Consider the following 16,892-nt stretch of genomic DNA (forward strand, 5'->3'; position numbering starts at 1 on the left):
TATCAAAACTGAATATATGAAGTCAGTGTATAACATGGAAAACTCTTTGTAAATTTCACAACATTTCATCACTATATTTGTATGTGGTAGATAAGATGTGAATTATACTTTGTACTATTATTAGTTATTTATTTTACTACTCTTAAAGGACATGAATTCATAAGCGCATACTGAATTTATGGTTCAATATTTTTTTGTACCCATTAATTACATATTCCTTCAGATAGTTAATTAAATTTCAAACATATTATGCAGCAATAATGTTTGAAGTAATTTGAAGACCAAAAACAAACTGCAATTTTCTTTGAGACATCCGTTCAACTGCTAAAGCGAGTGAACTTTGAAAAACTCAACAGTGCTCATCAAGTTACAGTCTGAAGGTTTTTGACAATAGTGCATTATTGTCTGTACGAGTCACTCATTAATGTAAGCAACAAATGACCGTATATTTCTGGTACTTTATATTAACATATTTGAAAAAAAGAGGCAATGACACAATAACTACTGTCAATTTGAAAGGCTACACTATAATTGCAACTATCATGTAGCTTCAGTATTTCACAATAAATTCACTTAACACAGTTCTATCTCATTTGTCAGTCAGTCTCTCAGTCACTCAATAGTCATGAAGGGAATTATTTTCACCAGCAAATAATATATCAGATATTACTGTCCTCACCAATGTCATCAATGTCAGTACTCCTCAAATCTTAATGTTTAAGAACACCGAACCTAATGAATTTACTTACAAAAAATATATAAAAACTGAAGTGAACATGAGAAACTAGCTGCTGCTGATTTGTTTTCTGCTCACTAACCTGAGGCAGAGGGAGAAGTTTTTGTGTACTACGACTGACCTGTAGCAGAGAGCCATCAGAGCAAAAACTATGAAAACCCCCCCTACCACCAACATCAGCATTCCAACAAGGAACACTGTGTTTGTACTATGGTAGCTCTCTAAACACCACCAATTTCAGATATTAAAGAAAAGAATAAACCATCAAAAATTTCCAAGCATTTGCCAAAAATTAATATTAAATATTAATTTATGGTAAGAAAATGTATAAAGAAATTGGTCAAGTTGTAATCAATAAATATTTTGATATTTAGTACAAACTCAAAAACAACAAAATGTTAACAATCAGAAGTAAATTTTGTATTACATTTCAAATTAGTATATTAAATTATATTGCAAAAAAGGAAAACACAGAATGAAATAATTGAGTAGTTTAAAAAAACATGGAAGGCAAGGCAATATTTGCATTCCACAGAATTTAGAAAATGTTATTCATAATAGTGGTTAAACACACGATTAGAGGCAAGACAACAGCATTCAAATAAAACATTATACATATTTTAATAAGACAGAAATTAAGAAAATGAATGTTGCAAATATATATCACCATAATATTTTTTTTAAATTATTTAAAAATGTGTATGATTTCAAAAGTTATAAAACATGTTGAAAATTTAAATTGTGTTATCCATTTGCCAAAATGGCATAGTAGAATGTTTAATGAAAATTTAAAGTCACTCACAGTTGGTGCAGACAATACCAGCAGGCGACAGATGGGATGCAGTGAAGGCGTTAGATTGTTGAGTTCGGTAAGTTTTAGTACATGGGCACAAATATGATATAGTTTCATGTAAAAAGTATTCCGTAGTTTCCGGCGAATGGATGATTGATTGGCGAATGGTGGTGGGACCAATCAGTTGATGATTGGTACCACAGACGTTAGATGAAGTGTGGTTGACATTCAGGCCCCACCGATCCAGCCATGGCATGCAGACAGAGATATAGAGAGAAGAGAAATAAAAAAAGGGAAAAGAGAAAAAAGAGAAAGCACAAATCAGCAACAGTGATGCATGAAAAATTCAATTAATACTGCATATCAACAGTTCCAAATATTGACCAAAAACATACTGCAACCTCTTACTAAAACAGTTGTTAGAATAAATAAACTACACACATTTACATAATAATACATGATACAAGAGTAAAACATGTGCACAAATATCACATAGCAATCACAGCCTTAGTACACATGAACACTGTTCTAATTTAAATCAGCTATGCATAATACTGGCCAAGTACACAAAATCTAAAATTCCCTTCTGTAAGAAGTGAAATATTTAACTACTACTGAATTACTAATCAAAAATATTTTGCAACAAAGATTTGTATCAATAAATAGCAGAATATTTAATATGTAAATTCTGAAACTATTATAATTCCTGCCCTAAAACTCAGTGTTTCATAGAATACAACATTGTAATTTATATATTTCCTTAATATGTATCTGCTTCTTCAGTCTCAATATTTGAGCATGTAGATATCAAGTAAGAAATAATGGGAACAAAAAAGTACATAATTTGTTCATATTTAGCATATAAATCATAATAAAATGAAGCATATCTTGGATATACTTGGCCAGTACATATTTTCTATGCACTTAATTTACATGAATCATGAAATATGCACTGAACATCAAAGCCATGAATAATAAAAATCAGCGAAGCATGTGCCACGAATGAGCCAACACACGTATGGATGAACAGATGAATATGGAATCACTGTAAGTAGAAAACAAACAAGAAGCAAACTCCAAGAGAAATGTGATTAATGTTTTTTTCTGTAGCTATATCTAACATAACAACAGCCAACATAACCAAGGGTTTAAAATAATGAAATTGTGACAGGTCATCACAAAAGAAAACAGTATCTGATGGATAACATCAAAGTAATGAAGTTACTACAATAAAGGACTGACTCACTTTTAATCCAAAAACGTCCTCATAAAAAGAGGAGCACAGAGAATTAAAAATAACAGACTGATATGTTTGAAGAAAAATGTATTTTTAAAAAAATTCATTTTATGAAATTTATTTATGAACTGGTTTCAAGACAAAGTTATAGCAGTGCATTCACTCTTTTTTCAAAGCAGAATTACACAGATACTGTGTACCAATATTTACAGAAAATTCTACTAAACCAATATGAAATCTCTACTGTACTGGAATATACTTGGTAAGTCTTGTTATCCCAAATGCAATATTAATCTCAACAACTGTCCAAGCACACCTCCCATGGTTATCTAGAATGGGCATACTGAATGTTACAACATTGTTACATTAGTTTCAATAAATAATACACAGTGCTTGAAGTGAGGGGGATGCAGAGAGATGCCATTCCACTTCTCAGAAATTCTAAAACCATTTCACTTTCTTGAAGCAAACTTAAAATCATCCCAAAACTTCTTTAAATACTCCTACCTGAAAAATGGAAATTCATCCATTTATTATTTTTTTACATTTTGAATTTTCTAGCTTATGATTTTGTATGTTTACAAAACGAGAAATTCTAAAATCATTGTGATGGTTTAACACGCATGTGTTGTTTCATCATAGTTGGCTGTTCAGTTTACTCTGAGTTTGCTGCTACTGTAGACTCTTGGTCTTCTTGGTGCTGACTATACCTCTTGTGAATCTTACAGCTGCCTAATTCTAGTGTTGCTGCATTTGTTGCTAGTCACTCAGTAGATCTCATGTTTGTGTATACTTGAATACTCAAATCACATGTATAGTTTAAATCTTTGTTTCATGAATAATATGTTATTTATCAGTTAATGTGGATAAATGGTTGTTAAGTGGTGTTAAGACATGAGTAAATGCACATAGAAAGAAACACATCTGTCACGCTTCTGTCAAGCAAGAATATGGGATCTTCAAATAAAAACAGGACTGCTAACTATTACACTGCAACATTCAGGCAAGAGATGCTCTTTCTAACACTAATTAGTGATCATGTTGAAATACTGACGTACCTTCAAGTGGCCACATCAGTCTCAATTATACACATTTCTGTGAGCACAGACTTTATCCTTTGCCACTATGTCAAGGCTGGAGTGGAAAGATGACCACTAACTTCCACCTAGAGCTGAGGTTAAGAATGAGAGGAGCTTTGCCTCCAGCACACATTACAATTTCATAGTGTGGCATTTATGAATACAGACAAATTTACCGTCTCTTTTACACATCCAGTGTGAGGTTTATGGGGTTTGAAGAATGTTAGGATGACTGTGAATTATAATTAGGTTTTTGCCTCATCAGATTAAAATACCATATAAAACCACAGGCTAACAAGCCTGGAGCAAGTATTTAAGATATCAAGTAGATTAAACAGGGCTCATAAGATTTAACTTGTCCTTTACCTTAAAAAAAGAATGTACATCATTTAATTTCTTTGGAATTGTAACTGATTCAACAAGAAGAAACTACCATGATCCTGCACTTATCAGCATATACCTGCTGAAGTTCAGTACATTTTCAACTGAACTGTAGCATAACCTCACTGCAACCCATTAAAATACTCTCGTACAAAATTATCATCATAACAAAGAACACTGCAGAATTTGTGTTTAGTGTGTCTGTTCACACTGTTTAGTAGACACCATTTGCAAATCAGAAAGAGACAGTTATATCAGGATGGAAAGATTTGTGAACTGATAAAGACTGCGGTAATTATATTTAAATCAAGATCTTTTTCAAAGCAAGACTTATTCCAATATCTGTTTTGAGGGACTAAATAACATTGAAAACCTAAACAAGCAATTTTGGGTAGGACTCTCAAACGCACGGCATGTGTTAAAGTGTGTCTGTATAAATCTGATACATTATTAACAATACCCTAGAATTAAATTAGATAATTTTATTTCTAAAATTTCAATTCTGGCATCATGGGAAAGACTACTAATATGATTATAACTTCAGGACAGTTTGGCTGGACAGTTGTTGATGCAAAATATACAGAAAAAAGAGGAATAATGAGATCTATGTATGTTACTGTTGTCATCGATGTGTGATGACAAATGCTGAAGTGGGTCACGTGGTACAGTACCTGTAGCAAACAGCCATTAGTGTAAAGCAAATGAAGACGCCTTTCACCACAAGCACCAGAATAAGAACCATAGTGAATGTGCCAAGGTTGTTATTGTCGACATCTAGAATGAAAGTGGGTGAGATAATATATAATCATCATTAAAGCAAAAAATAATACAATATACTTGTCAGACACTGTGCCAAATATGTCTCAACTGGTACATTTAAGTCAATATAGATGCAGGAACTTCGGTACTACAACCAAAATCATAAGTTAGTAGATTAGAGAAAAAATAAATAAAAATGTACTGAAAATGTGTGCGCAATTCTAATTTGAGCAAAATATGAATATGGTCCCTGTTCTCATAATGAAAATCCTTCTTAAAATATGAAGCACATTATGCCTAAGAAAATTCCAGAAGGGGAGGGGGCCTTAACAGACAAAGATGATGATGAAGTGGCGTGAAACAAACTCTCACAAAAAAATCACCTCCACTTTCAACACAAATAATAATAATATAGCTTTCAAAATCATGTTATTTTATACATAGCTCATTAAGAGAAAGGAGACATTGAAGATTGCTGTCTTCTAGGTTATTGCGCCATGTAGTCTGGAAATCTACCACTGTGGGTTGAGTAAATATGATACTTATCTAAGCTCTGTTAAAAGCAATAACATACTTCTGGCACATTCTTATCCACGTATTTTAAGAAATGCAAGTGATTTCTTACCTGTACAAAACAAGAAATTTAATAGTGACTGGTTTGTTACATTTTTGTAATGATAATCAAACTTGTCTCACTTGGGTAGTTTATAAGAAATAATGTTTCCTATCCACCAATACTCTAAGAATAAAAGTAATAAAACTGATAAATATAGTCATAGCATTTTAAAATGGAAATAAATCTGGAATTAAAAACATCAGGATATCATGATCATGTAGTCACTATATATCTACTACTTTTAAATTTATTTGTGCAACATCAGGTTATTTATTTAGGTACACTCATTACTTGTTCAAACAGTAATATTCTGATGCAGTATAACGTCCACAAAATTGGTATTGGGATTTAACTGGTGAGGACTGGAACACTACCAATAGAGAAGTGAAACATCACAGCTGCTTGAATTGGAATTACAGAAAATGTTGGCATTTTCTATTACAAATGCATGATATATATGATTCATCTGCAATAGTGAACTACTACTATCTATATTTTATAGAGGATTAATAAAAGTACTACTAAACTTGAACAAGTAATGATGCACATATAGTAGAAATGTAGTAAGAATAAGAATGAGAATGAAAATAAGTGAAACAAACAAATGCATACACATATTAAATAATGAAAAGAAAAACAGATAATATTATGTTTATACTCCCTGATGTTACATGATTCACTAGTTTTGACAATGCTGCACTTCCAATTAATATGAGGGCACAAATATAACGTTCCACTGGAAAGCAAAACAAGAATTAGTGGGAAACTTAAGCTGACTTATAAACTATTCAATTCAGTCCTGTACAAGTTGTCTCCATCACAATGTACATGGAGTCATTCATCCTGAAACTGATTATATTCAGTTAGATGTGTAAATGAACAATGATTTTATCATAATATGGGTTAAAAGTGTTCAGCAATATAAATAAAATGCTGGAAGAAAACAGGATACTTCAATATCAAATTACACTTAATTTCATAAAAAGACTTAACACAGTTGACACACACAACAACATACGTGGAAACGTTCTGAAATTTCACATGCATCCATAAATATTTTAAAATACTGTTATATTATTAGTCCATAAAATAAGATGTCAGAACACATTTCATAATAATACATTCTGCCACAATCCCATCAAGGGTATGAAGGGCAGGAATTTATCATTATCATTCAGTACAACTCGGTAAATCTCAAGAGAAGTGTTCACACTGCAGGGATGAATGGATACCAGCAGGTAACTGAGCTCTGTTGATAATCCAATACTTCATGCTACAATGAAGCCCACTTACACAATGAGGCAACAAGGATTTGTACATAACTCAAAATTCATGGCTAGGTGAGTGAAATGGGCAAATCTGAGGGCTTTAAGCAGTGTAATACTTGGAAATTTTATTTGTTGTATTTGGATTTTAGATTAAAATACCTAAATTTCTTATATTACTACTGAGATCAGAAGATATGAGATGAAAGGAAGAAATCTGAAAATGGAAAAGGAAGATTCAGTTTTTGAACTGGGCTTCATATTTACTTTCATGATAGTGTTGATACCTTATAGATATCGCCAATATTAACAATTTTTGCTGGTGGTGTGAGTTGTGGGAAAAATACAGGGGCAACAACTGAGAACATTAAATGTTCTCAGTTATATAAATTATCCTTCCAGAAATTTTCTGGAAGGATAATTTATACTGAAGAGATGATAAAGGGACATACTATTATACACTCACAATGGAAACAGCTTCCGAATGTTCAAGTTCGGTGCTTAATACTAATTTATTACAATATTATAAAATTCACTGCTATCATAAAATCAGTGATGATGGATATGTTTCAAATTTTACAAAAAAGACATCTACATTGAAAAGTGCAACCTGCTGGAAAAGGAAGGAAGGAAGGAAGGAGATTTATTCCCCAATATACTTGCATGAAATTATACAATTCTTCAACTTGTAACAAAATGTAAGTGGGCAGATATGTCAGTTTCACAAATATAATGGAATTATGGATATAAATCATGCACAAGATATTTACTACTTATTTTATGGTCTCTTTGTAAACTGTAGTTTATCGACAGTGTGATTCAGAATGGAAGAATATGAAATTCTTGTATGAAAATTGTTGTTGTTGTTTCTTGGCTCTACAAACCAGTTGTGGGTTTTTGCCGCCTCCTTTTTCAGAGGTTTCCTAGTCTTTGAAGCGTGCATTTGTGAGTAGTGAGTGACCAGCCCACTGCTGCACAATTTCTACTCAATTCTGATTTGAATCAGGAGAGACTTGGGTGAGGCAACTTTATGTAGGGATGGAATGTGTAAGATTTGGGGGATATAATTAATAATTGCTTTTTAACCTTACTTTCATATTCATGCTTCACACTTTGTTATAAAACAACACATACACAAGAAGCCACATACCGTAGGGGGTTTCTTTCTTCGTAACTTTTGTTCCCTCCTTCGTGGTCTGCATGTCAGCTGATCTGGCAGTTGTATGCTCAGGTGGCAAAGTCATTTCTATCTGGATGGAACAATCTGGACCACTCCACCCCATCTCACAGTAGCATTTGTTCACATTTGAGCATACCTGTTACAACATAATATTACTTTTATTATTATGTTTTGTAAACGGTGTCCCTCAGAGCATGTAAGAAAGCAAATACACTATTAATGGTGAATTTACTTATACATGCACGGGAACTTTCGAATTATCCGGTATAACAGTCTTTTTGTCTATTAGAAATTATCTGAGAAGATACAGGGACAAAATACTAGAAATTAAATGACTATAAACTGACTTTGTAATAGAGAGAAATTTGGTTTGAATCTCCTTTAGCAAACCAGCTCAAGTTTTCATTATTTTCCATAGTGCTTACATAAAATATCTTGAAATAAACCATAAGCGTTTCTTTCAAAATCTTTCCTCACCATTTGTGATCATCGTTACATCTTGTATGAAGCAACAGATCCTTTGCATGGCTATCTTTACTGAGGTGTTTCATAGTTTTCCTCAATCCCTCCAAGCATATGCCAGAACACTACCTTAAATTAGGCCATGACGACAACCTTTCCTATCATTTTCAATTATTTTATTAATCCTCTTATAATTTGACACTATACTGACTGAGATACTGATAACATTTTTAAATAAACAATAAATAAATACATATATATCCTGTAGTTCAAACAGTATCTTTAAATAACCTAACAATCATGACTACTGAGGAAATGTTACTTGATAATTATAGTACAATATAATATGAGTAGTGAGTGAATGAGTGATGTTGATACTGCTAAATTATTACTTGTAAGGTTTTCAAACAGAAATATTTCTTTTCTTTTTTCCTCATGCAATTACAATACCAATACTAGTTTAAAAATACAGTTTAAGAAACTTTCCATTATGTCTCCATATATTATTATACTTCCTCTCTTTTAAGCCCAAATATTATACTAAGCAATGCATTCTCAAATAGTCTCTATTTATGGATCTGAGGTTTCCGCATTGATGATGATCAGTGTGATCTACTCTGCTTCCAATAAACCCATACATGTTAATAAAAATATAAATAGTTACTCTGTACATCAAAGATGTCTAGATAAGTAAATAAATTTACTTACGCCATGTCCAGAACACTCCAGGTTATTGTGGTTGCTTGGGCACTTCCCTTGGTCAATATGTGGGAAGATACTGGTACAAGTTTGATTAACACAGATCTGTCAAAGTAATAGCAATATATCAGAATTTGGTTAACATACCTTCAGAATTATTAATTTGTATCATTGCTATTTAGTAATAACATACAGAGTAATCAAAATAATCCTGGTGTGTTTTAAAACCATCACTTTTCACATCATACTACTGGTCTTGTCTCACTCATTACACTATTATTAAATAGTCACTGATACTGAACCACAAGTTTCAACTAAAATCAGTGATCAAGAATTTAAATAAAATGTACTCAAGTCACTGCACATTTTCAATGCAAATAATAATAACAAATATGATGATTAAAAATGTTTTAATATTATGTTAGACAAAATAAAATAAAGTCCAGTGATAATGTGTTCTAATAACTAATACATCCAGTTCTGGGCATGTTAACATAGGCATAACTGTAGCATATAAAAACAGCAATAAATTACCATCTACCACAAATTTTTAATATCAGCATTTAAAGGGCAAATATCTTCAAGAGCACAGAATTAGAAACAGATTCCCCATTACACCACAATCTGAGGGCAAAGTAAAAGTTGTTTTTGCTCTTAATTAAACACCACGTCATGAAGACATTCACAGCAGCGGAGAATGCTCCAAACATTCTTGGTACCAAATGGAGGCGAGCCTATCAAAATCTAAAAAAATACTGACAGAAAATAAGTCTTCAAATAATTTTGTGAAGTGTGAAGAGAACACATCAAACACATAGACAATGGTGGAAGGATAATATTAAAATGAGTCTTCAAGAAAGAGGGCGGTAGAATGTACACTGCATTCTGTGTCAGAACAGGGACCAGTGGCAGGCTTTTGTGAACATGGTAATAAACCTTGGGGTGTCATAGAAGGCAGGGAATTCTTGACTAGCTGACCAACTATTTATTATCTTCTCAAGAACAGTTTTATTCTGTGAAGTTAGTTAGGTATGTACAATACAACAATGCAGAATCTTTTGTTTATTTCATTAAAATTTTACTAATTGACAGAAGTAAAAATAACTTTGTTAACAAAAGACTGTGACGTAAGTCATTACTTATAAATTACACACTACTGCAATGTTACATACCAAATTGTCTCCACAAGGTGTACCATCTCTAACCAGTCCCATGTCTCGATTTCCAGATGAATCTTTCGTCCCGCCCGTTGACCTAGAGGTAGCATGTCAACAAAGACAATGCAAGGTATACTAACAGGCAAATAATTTAATTACAGTTACAGCATTTTTCAAATATATGTGAATGTTTCACTCAGAAATAGATAATTTTTTTATTTATTTAATACACTGTTCCTTTGCTGCAATATAAAATACTGCTGGATCTAAGGAACATCAGTAACATAGTTACATGAGAATATTACTACATTATCTCTATGAATGATCTTGCCAACTAGAGTTAAAACTGGTCAAAATTTTCTTGTATTCAACTTCATTTCACACATCTGGTGTTGGCTTCATTCAAGACCACTCCAGAGGTGTGAAGTAAAGCCAAGTACAAGAAAATTACAGTAGTTATTTTAACTAAAGCTAGTAGGATGATTCACAGAAATGTATGTACCATATTAAACTTGTTCTCCTTCGAAGCGTCACTGCAATAAATACTGAGTGCTTTTGAACATTCATATGAAGTGATATAAGTCAGGGTTTACAACAGGATGAATCAAGTAAACAGCAGGACATCTTACACTGGTAAACATTTTGTTTCTTTTATCTTACAACAGGTCCATTCTAAGAGTTTCTTGGATAAAACAAATTATATGTATGATATTTTTGATATGAAGTAATCTATGTTATTCAAAAATGGCTGTCTTCTGGGTTAGATATAGTCATATCAGAGCTATGGAATGCAAAAACCAATGTTCAGTGTTAGGCAGTTTTCTGTGTACAGAAACCAAATTAATAAATGATTGATTGATGGTTTGACTGAATTATTGACTGATGTAGAATTGGAAAGGTTAAACAGAGGATAATCAAGTTCCACTGTACTTTCACAGCTCTGTAATTTGCCTTTTAGAGAGATTTATTAAGTCACTTACTTGCATTCATATTCTTCTCCTTTGATTGAAATTATTGTTGTTGAGTAAAGCTGATCCTTTCCATTTAATGGATACCTATTTCCCAGTTTACATTGCAGAGATCCACAGCGTACATTCCTAGACACACACAAGTAATTTAACTTTTAAGTATGATCTTATTCAGTTCCACATACTTGAAGTTGCAATGCTTCAGAAGAGTAATAATATACCTAAATTTATGTACATAAGAGCATTTATTCCCTGCATACATTTTCTTCATGCACATACAACAAAGGTTAAGAAATATAAGTGACTGATATTAATTACAGTTCATTGATTTGGTATTATGAAGATGCAATCCCCTTATATATATGAATGAACTAACAGCACTGAGGAGGACTCCTTAAATCCTTCAAATGAAAAGTCACGAGTGTCCTTCAAAATATATATTTAGTACGTAAATATTCTTGTTTCGTCAGTGTTCAGAAGAAAACTTACTCTGGATCACACTTGATATATTGTCCATTGTCATCTATACCACAGTGTCCATTTATTGAACCTTTTGAGTTGAACTGGTCAAAACACTGCTTGTCACCTGCAATCCCACCTGTAACAATTCATCAACATTAATAACAAAAAGTCTTAACATGCAGTCAAAGAGTCTGTACATATATTTTCATTGTTAATAATTAGACTCATAGCATACTTAAGGTGCAGAAGTATAACAAACTTACTTAACTTCAATATGCTTATTCTACCCACTTCTGCTTTTATGCAAGCCATACCATTTTCTAGTAGAGAGTGAAATCTGATATACAGTATAGGACCAGTGTAACCCATAAATTTAAAAATCATACACAGCCACACATTCCCATTACTAAATAAAAATTTCATTCTACTGCATACTCAATTATTTTTAACATAAAAGCAATTATTCTGACGGCAAAGAGGCTATCTTTGTTGCACATTCCGCTTGGACAGAAGAAACAAAATATTATACAAAGACTTAGTTGCTAAATTTCTTAGTGGACAATCCAGTCCATAAATCACAGTTAACTACGCTGTCTAGTCAGACTGTTTTAGGTATAACATTAAAAGGATTAACACTATCATTATTATTAACATAGACGTATGGGGTGAGTACATCTCTTGCCATTGCAACACGAGCAGTATAGCCAGCAATGCATCACAGTATCATATGTCAAAACCATTAAATCCCAGAATTAAAGTCTGCCTGACAGATCTAGAGTATGGGGGTTTCAGTCCTCTATAAATAAATAAATAAATATAAATATAAATACCATCTGTGTTGGAATTGGCAAAAGAATTTGACTGTGGATGATTTTATAATTCTAGGAAACTGATAGTGATTCAATTAGTAATTGAAAATGTATCTGACTGTGGATTCAACCTAATGACTAGAACTGCTATCCAGAACTAAAACCTTAGATAAATGTTTTCAGCAAGGCATGGCCAAGACTTCTGCCATGACAATACAACCTCTCTGTAATGATCACTCAAGTGACAATTAGTTTGCTCATGGCTATAAAACTGCAGGTCTCTGTCTACATCAGTAAATTTCTAGTGTAAATTTCTGTCACAACAGTATACTACAAACTGCAGGCGAAGAGCAGAAGATAAAAATAAACTAAATATTTTGCAAGTCATATTCACATTTATACCATTCAGAAAATAATTTAAAAATTTACATATTCCTGATTATGTGAATCTGCAAGGGTTACAACATATCACAATGTTGTACCTTGTTATATAAAACATATTAAGCACTGTAAGATTAGAGGTCCTCATGGCAGGAATATGAAGATGACTATCTTCTAGGTTGTTGTGCTGTGAAGTATGATAGATGGAGGCAGCAAGTACCTTTGAAATGTTGGTAAACTTCTACCAGACTACATGGTACAATAACCAGAAGACCATCATCGTTATACTAAGCATTATTTTAAACAATTCACACCCATCTTCTATTACCACAAAAATGCATGAAATAACTCACCATATCCCCAGACTACTCCACACTGAATATTGACTGTGGGGCAGATACCGTTGAAACAATAACCTGTGTTTCCTCCACATGGATTTCCATTCTTCTTATAAATGTCCACTGGACAATTTCCATCTTCTCCTGAACAGTGTTCTGGTAAATCACATTCATTGACTGCATCTCGGCATATTACTCCACGAGGACGTAACTAAAGGTAAGAAAATAAATGTAACATGAACTTCATATGATATATCATAATAACAGCACTATAAGAATATTCTTAAGCTGTCATTTATTACTGAACTAGTTTAGAGAACCAATGGTAAACCTAATGTTAATCTTCCTTTGTGTACCCATGGGTTCTTATGCCAAGTCTTCTCATATATATTTTACATATTACTAAAGGAAAGGAGTGTATGGTGATACATTCATCCACCTTTCAGCAAATTTGCTGCCAATTCTATTGATGACACTGGTATCACAGTTTCTCATTTCTCACATTCTTTGAAAATCCTTTCCGTAAAAATCAGTTTTTCTTGTTCCCAGTAGGGTCATCAAGGAAGAAACATCTGCTCTATTTACTGTCATCGTATACTGTAATAGAAATTCCCCATTGAAAAACAAGAGTTTTGTGTACTGTAAGTGCACAGGGGTCAGTAACTCAATACTTTTCACCGAATTGTGAATGCACACTGATATGTGAACAATACACTGAATCCCTTTTTTCATCAACTGACAAATGAAGAAAGAAATTACAGGCATTTCCAGTAAGATAATGCTACAACACATACTGCGGATAATTCTATGGGAGCTATGAGTGACGTGTTTGAGGACAGAATAATCAGCGAAGGACTGTGACCTCCTATATCTTGGTCCTGTAAAACAAAATCTGATGTGTTCTACAATGTGTTATGTTGAGCGAAAGTCATCAGTACTGAAGAACAAGAAGTACAGCATACAGGTGTCTTCTAGGTCAGGTACAGCAATTTCAAAGCCCAGCATATGGTCTCTCATGTATTAAAGATTAACAAAGGGAAATGTAATTCCATTTTATAAACTAAAGCTTACTAAGCTCTCCTCAGATGTTAAGACTAATTAATGAAGCTGGTTGCAATTGCTTACTACATACCTTGCAGTCACTGCAACATGGTCCAGAAGCACACTCAGCTTCTGTGGTCAGTTTACAAGTGATAGGGTCACAGCACGGATCCTTGTCATGACACTCATCAATAGTACCACAATCACAGTCCTCACCTTCCTCAACTATACTGTTCCCGCATGTCCGTCGCATTACCAACTGCAACAGCACACGATACTGATTTTTGAATCCTGTCTTTCATTCTTACTTCGAAATTATTATTTGATGGGAGCAAATAGAAATGTAAGTAAAGTATAGTTCCTTCAGCTTTTGGTAACACTTCAGTGTCAAGTCTTAAAACAAATCCTCATTACCACCCCAAAATAAAAAAGAAAGTTAGTGTTGGGTGTGATCCAACATCTTACTTGCAGAAATAAAGCAGCTAAGTTACCAATTAGGCTAAATATGAAACGCGAACTTTCTACAGCAGTGAAAATTAAGATTTTATTCTTCTGAATTAGGAAACTGAGTATTCTTGTATTCAGAGGTACCTGTAGTCTCTTCAGACCTGAAGATGGAGCAAACTGGTTCTTCAAAAATGTTGGTAAAACACCTACGAGTATGTGCAGCATCTCAGAAGACTACAATCCAATTATGCTCAAAGTTCAACAATATGATGTTCTTCTTTGCAAAATTCTCAAATGTGAATAATAATGATAAGCTTTTACCAACATTTTCAAACAGGAAGTTCAGAATGAAGCCAACAAAATCCAAGAATTTGTTGCAGTAATTACCTCTGTGATATGTGCCAAAGGTAATGAAGAACAAATGTTTTATTGTGATTGACAGCTAGCTGTACCACACACCATACTTAAAATTATTTGCTATCTGGACTTTTTCCATCATCTTTGTTTAAAAGAAAAACCATAACGTTTCAGAAACTGGCTCTGTTTCCATCTTCAGGTGAGGGGGAAGGTACTTAGATCTGCATCAGATCATGAAAGGCGTAACATCTTATAAACATTTTCTCATTCCATTACGCAAACCTCATATAATGAGAATGTGTACATAACCAATAGAACATTGATTATGTTCAGAAAAAAATACATTTAAACGCTTCACAACATCTGCTTTGTAACAATGAAACTCCCTTACAAAACCTAAACACATAAGAAATCTCATCAAAATCCACGAAGTGTCTTTTGAGCTTAACCACGCAGAAGGGCAGATGGATGAGTAGACAAACAAACAGACATGATCTCCCACGTGTGCGTTAGTTTACGAACATTGTGCAGAGACCGCATAAACACTGAAATGTCTAGAAGCAGTGATACTGTTACCTCATTGGGTTTATTCATAAGGCAGATTCCGTGCCCTATCCTCAAGGCATCGACATAATCTGAACGACTGCACTCTGAAAATTTATATGGTTGAACATTCTCCAAACCAACAATGGACCTCGCCATGATGCAACCATGCCAGTCTCTGCAGAAGCACTCTTCTCCTGAAAAATGGAAGCAATGTAATAGGCAGTTCTGCCAAGGATTGTGGAAATACATTAAAAGTTTCTTCTCAACCAGTTATTACTGAAACATATTTTATGTGTTACCATTTCCAAACCAAATTATATTTATTGACTAATTCTGGCTTTTAAAACTGCAATATACAACATTTTTGTTAGGGAACTGGAAGTGAAGGCCTAGGATCATATATGAGAAACAAATTTAATTTGATCTTACAGAAATAGGCTTCGAATTTGTTTACTGGATTTAACTGGTTCAGGATAGAGTGCTGTGATGGGATTTTGTAAATATGGTAATGAGCCTTAAGGTTATATAGAAGCATTGAATTTCTGTAGCAGTCAAATGATTATCAGCTTCTCAAGATGGCGTCTCCTTGGTGGAGATTTTGGTTACTATGAATTAATGAGCATAATGGGGATGAAGTGTCAGGAATAACGATTATGAGTGCAGATACCTCTCCCAGAAACAAGTTTAACATTTTGCTTACTGGAACTTCTCCATCATCAGCTTATTATAAGACTTTGCAATTAATAATTCATTATCACAACTAATATGATATCATTGATTCCATATACTCACTTCCATCATCATGTCCCATACCAATGTTGTGTCCAATCATATGGGCCATGGTTCCAGCAAGAAGATGCGGTTCATATGTGTTTATGTCGACATTGATGCCAACAGATTTAGTAGTGCATACAGTTTCTGGGACAGCCATGCCTGTCTCCCCTCCCTGAAATACCTCACCACTGAAATGAAGTTATTATAATTTAAATTATTATTATCACTCTAGAACATGAGAGGTTGGCAACTGGTCTATGAAGTTGATTTTTATTCCTTGTGTCAACACAGTGTACAGCAGAATTAGTCTGAAAAAGTTCTTAGTTATTTACAATAAAGTTCATTAATGAGGTTATGTATTCACAAGGAAGAGCTAAGATCTCTAATTTCTTCTAAACGTCTACA

At 33.4% G+C, this 16,892-nt stretch overlaps 1 protein-coding gene across 4 annotated transcripts in view; it reads right to left on the reverse strand.

The window, feature by feature from the left end:
* mmd (disintegrin and metalloproteinase domain-containing protein mind-meld) overlaps positions 1–16,892 on the reverse strand; it is a 587,218-nt gene that overhangs the window by 36,009 nt on the left and 534,317 nt on the right. For 2 of the 4 annotated variants that reach the window (XM_087345919.1, XM_087345916.1), the window contains exons 11-20: positions 16,506–16,675; positions 15,744–15,907; positions 14,455–14,622; positions 13,338–13,533; positions 11,822–11,930; positions 11,345–11,461; positions 10,380–10,461; positions 9,217–9,312; positions 8,017–8,182; positions 819–957 (exon numbers count right to left, since the gene is read on the reverse strand). In XM_087345919.1, the coding sequence (XP_087202045.1) occupies positions 819–957; positions 8,017–8,182; positions 9,217–9,312; positions 10,380–10,461; positions 11,345–11,461; positions 11,822–11,930; positions 13,338–13,533; positions 14,455–14,622; positions 15,744–15,907; positions 16,506–16,675 (1,407 nt within the window). Of the gene's footprint in view, positions 1–818; positions 958–4,897; positions 5,001–8,016; positions 8,183–9,216; positions 9,313–10,379; positions 10,462–11,344; positions 11,462–11,821; positions 11,931–13,337; positions 13,534–14,454; positions 14,623–15,743; positions 15,908–16,505; positions 16,676–16,892 lie in introns of all 4 variants that reach the window. The other 2 variants (XM_087345918.1, XM_087345917.1) reach the window with 2 other exon arrangements.

The sequence above is a fragment of the Zootermopsis nevadensis genome, unplaced genomic scaffold (genome assembly GCF_977971745.1).
Source record: "Zootermopsis nevadensis isolate Lab colony 2312 unplaced genomic scaffold, Znev_1.0 Znev_ptg000009l, whole genome shotgun sequence".
NCBI classification, from domain to species: domain Eukaryota; kingdom Metazoa; phylum Arthropoda; class Insecta; order Blattodea; family Termopsidae; genus Zootermopsis; species Zootermopsis nevadensis.